General features: G+C 32.1%; 1 protein-coding gene across 1 annotated transcript; it reads left to right on the top strand.

The window, feature by feature from the left end:
- The first annotated feature begins 1,150 nt into the window (after positions 1-1,150).
- Positions 1,151-7,695, top strand: LOC113392940 (angiotensin-converting enzyme-like). Its single transcript, XM_026629570.2, has 11 exons — positions 1,151-1,349; positions 1,870-2,037; positions 3,527-3,614; positions 3,832-3,972; positions 4,521-4,697; positions 5,175-5,272; positions 5,356-5,644; positions 5,721-5,877; positions 5,956-6,132; positions 6,213-6,326; positions 6,398-7,695. The coding sequence occupies exons 1-11, from the start codon at positions 1,155-1,157 to the stop codon at positions 6,939-6,941; spliced, it is 2,148 nt and encodes a 715-aa protein (XP_026485355.2). The 5' UTR covers positions 1,151-1,154; the 3' UTR covers positions 6,942-7,695.
- Positions 7,696-7,977: the final 282 nt, after the last annotated feature.

Below are 7,977 nucleotides of genomic sequence, written 5' to 3'. Positions count from 1 at the left end.
CGTTTCTTGCTGAAACGTTGTAGGTTTTACGTCTGCGTCATCTACCATAGTTTTTATAACTTTTATCATATCCTTCATTGTCCTCAAACATTTTTCATTTTTCTTTTTTTGCTCGTTTTACATTGACACTTAAAAAAAACGTATGTATTATAACGGTGTGACAAATGTTCTATTTTGTTTGAGATGTCCATATGATCTACAACTACATATATGATCAGTTGAATCAAAGTAATACGGAATATAATGTGATACAATATAAAAAGATCTTAACTTTACAAAAATTACGAGGTAATACTGGTGGCCCAAAACTACTTGGTTTACCTTACTATTCTAAAATAGATTTGTGCCAATATAGAGAATCAATTGGAGAAACGTCTCTTACGTGTTTTTCTGCCTTGAAATCGATTGACTTCGGTTACAAGTGATTGGAGTGACATTTATTCGGAGGTAGTTTGACAATACTCTTACATAGTAACACGTAGTGAGGTGTCCGTCAATTACACTTTATAGTACAAAAATAAATACATTAAAGTACAAGTTGAATTACGAATGGAGTAAATAATTATTTTTCCTTGAAATAAATAGAAAATAATATTTATATTAATAGTTTAAATATAAATTGAACTTGAACGTGAACTAAAGTTTAACTACTAAAACGTTTAACATGTTAAATAGTTAATTTATTATAACTTTCAATTTTACTTTTGGGAGAAACAAAACGAATTGCGTTATTGATTTATAAATTACTTATATAATAAGGAAATGCTTGTATGATAAAGTAAACTAGTTTTATCATGAAAAGGGAAAAATCTCCTAGTAAGAACATGACATTTATTTTATGAATGTTCGATCTTTAATTACTGACCCTTCTAAAGGATACCCAAAGAAATAGGCAGATATTATTTTGCGACCCTAACATTTGCTATCAGTTTTGCCATTTCGACTAAGATAATTGCTTACTTTTGAAGTCAAAAAACGTTCCTACTCAAGATTTTTATACAAATCTGACGGTTCCATTTTAATTAATTGGTTTAATTGCGTTGATTTTGATATTGGAATTGCTATTCAAGAAATTATAAAATCGTCGGTCATATATTAATTTTGTTTTCATTTATAGTTTTTTTTTCTAACAGAATCGTTTCTTTCACAGTACGATGCGGCCGAACTTCTTTCTGCTCTGTATTTGCTTCTATGCTCTTCTGTCAAGCGGAACGTCTAGTGGTGACGATAGACGATGGCTTGTCTCTCTTGTCGATCTTGTAGAATTCGACTATCAAGACCAATGCGACCAAAGAGCAACAGCTGCTTGGGAAGAACTACTAGGTAGCACCAAGGGCTTATCTATGAAGGTGAGGAACTTTATAGAAAATTCTAGCTTCCATAATACCATTAGCTGAAATGCTTTCAGTTGTTGATATCGAGAGTAGTTTATGTGAAGATTTCCAAACATTAACGGATTAAAAAAAAAATAAAAAAAAACTATTTTACATCGTATTAGCGATATTAATATTTCTATTTTTACGACCTCCGTGGTCGTAGTGCTTACACCGGTTTTCATGGGTACGCCACTCCGAGGTCCCGGGTTCGATTCCCGGCCGAGTTGATGTAGAAATATTTCATTAGTTTTCTATGTTGTCTTAGGTCTGGGTGTTTGTGGTACCGTCGTTACTTCTGATTTTCCATAACACAAGTGCTTTAGTTACTTACATTGGGATCAGAGTAATGTATGTGATGTTGTCCAATATTTACTATTTACTTACTTATTTCAAATTTAAATCATGCCTACTGTTGAATCTAAATGTGGTCAATGGGCATATTTATAAATGTATAAATGTTATAGTATTAAATTGTAATTATTTCTGGACACAGTTGGAGCGCGATAAGGCGTTTGGTATATTCGCGCGTAAACAAAAGACAGATGTGGAAAGTGCGTTCACAGCGCATGCGTTATCTGCTGATGATGATACGTTGCGTCGACGCGTGAAGCTGCTATTGCAACCGGGCGATGCACTGCTTGACACGCAGCAATGGATACGGGTAAGAACATCAGATATATTTGAATTCATCAACAACATTAATAAAAAACTAATATTAAAAAAAAAAACAAACACAAATAAAATATACAATAAAATACTAAAAGACTGAATACTATGATGAATTATTTTAATATAGTTACCGATGGATGAGTTAGTCTTGTTTATTTTATGTCATATTACTATCTGAAATATTAAGGACGGTAATTTTTTTTTGATTGATAACACTCGCTCAAGGACGTAAAAAAAATCGGTTGACAAAACACAGGAGGAAAGGTACTGAACTGAAATATCGTTGCCTATTCATATATACGTATTCAGATGACTAACAAAAGTGATGCCTTCTTAGACTGTCCATTTAACCTTTTAAAGTTGAATCGTATTGTATTGTTACAACTCTCAAGACTCAATATGTGTAAGTGCTTTTTCGAACAGAGGGGCGTGTTTAATGGACCGTATTAAGTGTTTCTCCAACTTTTTCGGCACAACATGTATTCTAACTTAATTTGTAACACATGACACTTATCCATAAATCAGATAGATTAAACTTTGTAACATTTGGTTGAGTGATTAATAAAGTTTATCAGATGACTATCGAAAATCTGTAACCTCAATATGACGTCACATCATGATCTCTTTAAATCCAAGGATTAGTGAAAGCATCATTAATCGATCTCACGGATATCTTACAAAGACACTAACGTGTATGAGTTATTAAGATTATTATCAAATAGTATTCGTGTCACGTGAATCATAATATCTTACTAATATTATAAATACGAATGTTTGTATGTATACACGAAAAATGTTATTAAAAAACGCAAATACGACTATACGGATTTGGAAAAAAATTGGAATTTTACATAAAACCTGATCAAGGGAGTCAGGTTCATTCGCGGGCAACGCCGCAAGCGAAAGCATTTCCGCAAGAGTCTGTAGTAAATAAATTAATTTATGAAAAATAAAACAACATCATATGTATTCGAAGATAAAGAGGAACGTATACTATTATAAAAATAAATTACATTAAGACAAAACTAATCCCAATATCATACAGTCTGAGGCATCCAGTACCGTTCGTGATTACAGAACACACTCCCTATGTCTGACCCACTTAGATTACCTTTTCACCTCTTGCGGTTTCATTCACTCATCCTATACTATCTGTGTAATAATTAATATTGCTCTTTGAACATAGAGATAAATGTATTTATACAAACGTATTGAAATAATATTAAATGAATGCCACTGAACATTAATTAATGTAAAATGGGAAGGGGAAAATATCTCCTTCAATATGAATCCAATTATTTTTCAACAGTTCGTACCCATAAGGATGTTTGATAACTTAACGATTTAATAATCATCACGTTGAAGAACTGCTTCTAAGTATTTTATTATTTTATATAGCATGGTTAGCCAGACTGGCAAATGGAAACTTGATAACAAGTGGTATTTCTGTACATTGACAATAATATGACCACATATTACAGCTGGTGACGTTTGCCGATAATGCACTCAATCGAATTCGGACCTCGACCGATTACGACTGTGGAGCTAACACCACATGCAGTTTGAGAGGTATGATATCTATTAAACATTTTCGGCCTTGTGAACGGCTGGTGTGCTGTTCTTTCTGTCATCATTGATTTGACACCGCAAAGAAGAAGATAAAACTTTGCTTAACTAATCACCCCTTAAAGAATATTTAACGATGAAGTCGTTTGTTTTTACAACCTTATATTTTAATTAAATAGCTACTCTGATATTTTATGTCACGTAAAATTTCCTTCCACAGAATTACATAACAGTCTGGCGAGAGAGCAAGATGAACAGGTTTTACGACAAATGAAACTATCATGGGAGAGCCACCTGCCTGAACTACATGATTATTTAGAAAATATTTTACCTTTGCTGAGAAATGCATCAAAAGAGAATCGTACGTAATATTCTTAAACGTTATCAATTGTGATTTTATTTTCATCCATAAATTAAAACTATTCATTGTTTTGTGAAATGTCAACGATATTAACAAATTTGCAAAGATTTGTCAATTTATAAACACGTGTAGCCTTAATAGAACATTATCGTTTATTATAAAGAAATGTTCTACTTAGTTTTTAAATTGCCAGACCTATTTTTACTCGTGCGATACGATCGCAAAGGAAAACAGCGTAACGTTAATTAACATGGGGCAGATGTAATTCTTAACAGGATAAAAATACTGACTAGAAAACATTTATATCATTCCTTTTTAAATTTGAATTCAGTAAAATATCTAAGATAATTATATGAAAACCATTAAAAATACTTAAAACATTTTCGCCCCTTTTATCCTCATTGACTTGACTTCCTCCTCGTTGACTTATGTCGTAATTTAAGATAAAAGGTTTAAATTTAAATCAAAATTAAAAAAAGTATTTATAACGTTTTTCTTCTGCACACACGTGTTATACTTATATAATACGTATTTATATTTGAATGTAGACTACGAACTGGTCGAGGAATACTGGGACGCACTATGCGAGTATGAAGGGGCGTTGTTGGCAGCTCGTGAACTTTGGCAACGAGTTCGTCCTCTATACCTGAAGCTACACAAATATACCGCGTTAAAACTTCGCGGGCCATCAGCAGTCGGCGAGCCTCTGCCCATTCATTTGCTCCGTGAGTACATCATTTCAATTACCATTTAGCTTGATAAAGTTTTCGAGTACATATTATAAATTGTATCACAAATTATACTCAAAATACTTTGAATTTTGGCGACTGGAATTCGATGATCAGGTTTATTAACTTTATATATTCCAAGTGAGCCAACGTCAAATTGCTTGCAATATTTTTTGTTCTTAGATTGTTTTATTAGATAGAGAGATAATAATAATAATAATTTTATTTAATATAGGTATTTCTTCATATTATTTTTAATATACTCTTCTGACAGAGTTAGAAGTACTTCATAACATAACTATTATTTTTGTTATTATTATGTTCGTTTTGTTTTTGTGTTCCAGTAAACGCAGGTCAGGATTTTTTTCCAGCAATGTAAATTACTTAGTCAGTTAATAGTTGATTGTATTTTAATGGAAATTTTAGGAATTAGTGATAAAAATATCCATTTAAATATAAACATGTATTTCGCAGATTCCCTTACGGGAGACGACTGGTCGAATCTAATCGAAAAATTGTTGCCCAAACATCCGGACATTTATCAAAAAGTCCACGCAAATTTACAATTGAAGGTATATTTTATATTGAAAATTAAAATTTAATAAATGTAAATAACACATTACTAGAAGAAATATTCAATATTTTTATATTTTAGGATATCGGTGGGTTAAAAGCCTTCAAAGAAGCTAATAATCTATTAAGCCAACTAAATTTGGGAGAACTTCCACCAGAAATATTTTTAGAATCGGCTTTCAATGGAACTTGTCCTACAACGGTAGTAGACTGGTGCCAACCTAACAAAGTTAGATTTGTTACATGTAAAGATGTCAGCATTCAGAATTACATGGACGCCCACGAAGCTGCAATGAAAATCAGATACAAACTTATCACTGCTTTACATAGTAATAATACTTATATTTTAAGAGAAGCACCTCGTTACTCAGGTATGAATATGAGCAAGGCTGAAACTGTTATGGATATCTTGAGTCGTGGTTTTTAATGATCAAAATATTTTTCTAGCTATATATGAAGCGGTTCCTGGATTTATGTCTTTGCTATCATTGAATCCTCATACATTAGACAGAGCGGGATTGTATCCACTGGAAAGGTTCAACTATAATACTAATCATCATAGACTCGTCTTACAACTTATAATAGCTTTAAGAGATTTGCCTAAGTAAGTAACTATTTTGGTAGTAGACGTAATTTTATTAACATTGTTAATTAGGTTAGTAACAATTTAATATAATTCTAGGTTAAACTATTACATAGCAGCGGATACTTGGAGATTGGATGTGTTAATGGGCAAAATTCCTTATGCAAAAATTGAGGATAGTTGGAGAGATTTTAGGAAGAATTTTTCTTTAATTGAGACATCAAATGTCGACATCGTCGGAGATCCTTATATTTTATTAAATAAACCGTATATAGGGTAAGAAATTATTATTCAATACCTTATTCGTGTTCAATAACAATTTTTTGTCTTAACACGATTATATATTTTAATTACAGAAAATTCTTAGGAATTATATTGAAGTATCAAATTTATCAATCATTCGCTGAGGAACTAATATCAGATGACTCGGATTTAGTCAAACACGTAGCTGAAAATAATCAACGTTTAATGTAAGTAACATAACTAAAGCTAACTAATTTTTTTCATTTAAACTGAATGTACATTATCAATTTATTTTCAGTGATGTAATGATGCAGGGCTTCGTAGCCACGTGGCCAGAAATGGTCAGCGACTTATTAGCGAAAAGAGAAAATGGACTAGAATATACCGGAATCACTGATTATTTTAGGCTTTTAGACGAGTATTTAGATAACCAATTAGATCCAGCTAGCGATAACATGGTCGAGGACTACGTTGATCCACCAGTCGAACCCGAACCACAGGAAAACGATATATCAGAAAAAAGTGATACACCAATCGAACCAAACAATGAACTAGATAAAACACACGACGATATTCACGAGAACATAATCGAAACCGATGACGACACGAATTCGAAATACGAAACTTCAACAGTGGGTGTTCTAGAAATCAAAAACCCGGTAGGAGTTGGTGACCAAAACGAAATCGAAAATCCTAAAGAAGCCTCATACAACGTGTACTGGTGGATAGGTGTAGCGGTTGCACTTGCAGTTATCGTTATACTAGTGGCGATAATTGCGAGGAAACGGCGCAGTCACAAAAAGCAGGTGGAGAGACAGAGAAGACAAAACACTCGCGCTTGATTTGAAGAGTATCGGTTCTAGAACTGGAACCGATACGCGTTGAGAACGTTAGTTTAATTGTGCCAATAAGAGACCGAGTACAAAACTTCGTTGTGTGTTAATTTTTGTTGTTGTGTATCGATTCGGTTTAGATTCACGAACGTGGGTGTCTAAGTGAACTTATTTATTCTTCTCTATGGTGCTGTATCTTATAGATTCCATTTTCGAACGTTGCATTTAAGTTTTCATTTATTTTTATGTGTGTCGTGTGCGTTTTGTCAGTATCGTTTGCAATTGTAATATAGTCTTAGATAGTAAAGATGAAAAAATATTTTTGTACATATCACAATTTGCGGATTAGTATAATGATGGTTACCAAGTGTCTAAGATAGTTTATATTATAGTTAGATGTAATTCGCCGTGCCTTAAGCGTTTCAATTTCTTATAAATAATAAATATGATAAAGGAAACGATCAAATTTGTAATAAATTAAATAAGATAATTTTATAAATCTCTACGAGTGTCGACTCTTTTCTCAGACCAAGTTCTTGTATGTGTTTTCATAAGCCTTCATTTTTTGATGTTCTCGAGATGTTGTTCTATAAGTAATGAAATAACCAAGTATTTAAATGTTATTTAATTGTTGATTGGTATATTTTTATTCGAGTACATTTTATTTATTGTATTACTAACTCTACTGTTAGTAAAGCATGGTATTGTAAAAAAATATGTCGAATTTTAAACAAATGAAACGAAAATAAATGTTTGAAACATACTGGTCTTTTTACTGAACGCATAATAAGTAAATGTTGAAAAGATAATTTCAACGAATTTTTTGCTTTTTATTTAATAACTCAATTGATTGTATCTACGTGTATTTAATAGCATGAAAAAAAAATACTTCCTTATCCAAGTTTATACTTGTGAAAACTCTATAGTGATCTTTACACATTTGAAGAACATAAATCAACGGATTAGTATTTATGGGAGAGGAGAACTGGCTCTTGTTACAAAAATGGACTAATAAACTCGGTCCATACACAATAGCTTGCACAAA

The sequence above is a fragment of the Vanessa tameamea genome, chromosome 12 (assembly GCF_037043105.1).
Source record: "Vanessa tameamea isolate UH-Manoa-2023 chromosome 12, ilVanTame1 primary haplotype, whole genome shotgun sequence".
In the NCBI taxonomy this organism is placed as follows: Eukaryota; Metazoa; Arthropoda; class Insecta; order Lepidoptera; family Nymphalidae; genus Vanessa; species Vanessa tameamea.
This window is presented reverse-complemented; position numbering and strand designations above follow the sequence as displayed.

Bases quoted from the DNA above. Each gene is read 5' to 3' on its own strand.
- LOC113392940 (XM_026629570.2), top strand. From the start codon at position 1,155: ATGCGGCCGAACTTCTTTCTGCTCTGTATTTGCTTCTATGCTCTTCTG. The intron at 3,973-4,520 runs GTACGTAATATT...ATTTGAATGTAG, and splicing joins AAATGCATCAAAAGAGAATC to ACTACGAACTGGTCGAGGAA. The intron at 5,273-5,355 runs GTATATTTTATA...TTTATATTTTAG, and splicing joins ACGCAAATTTACAATTGAAG to GATATCGGTGGGTTAAAAGC.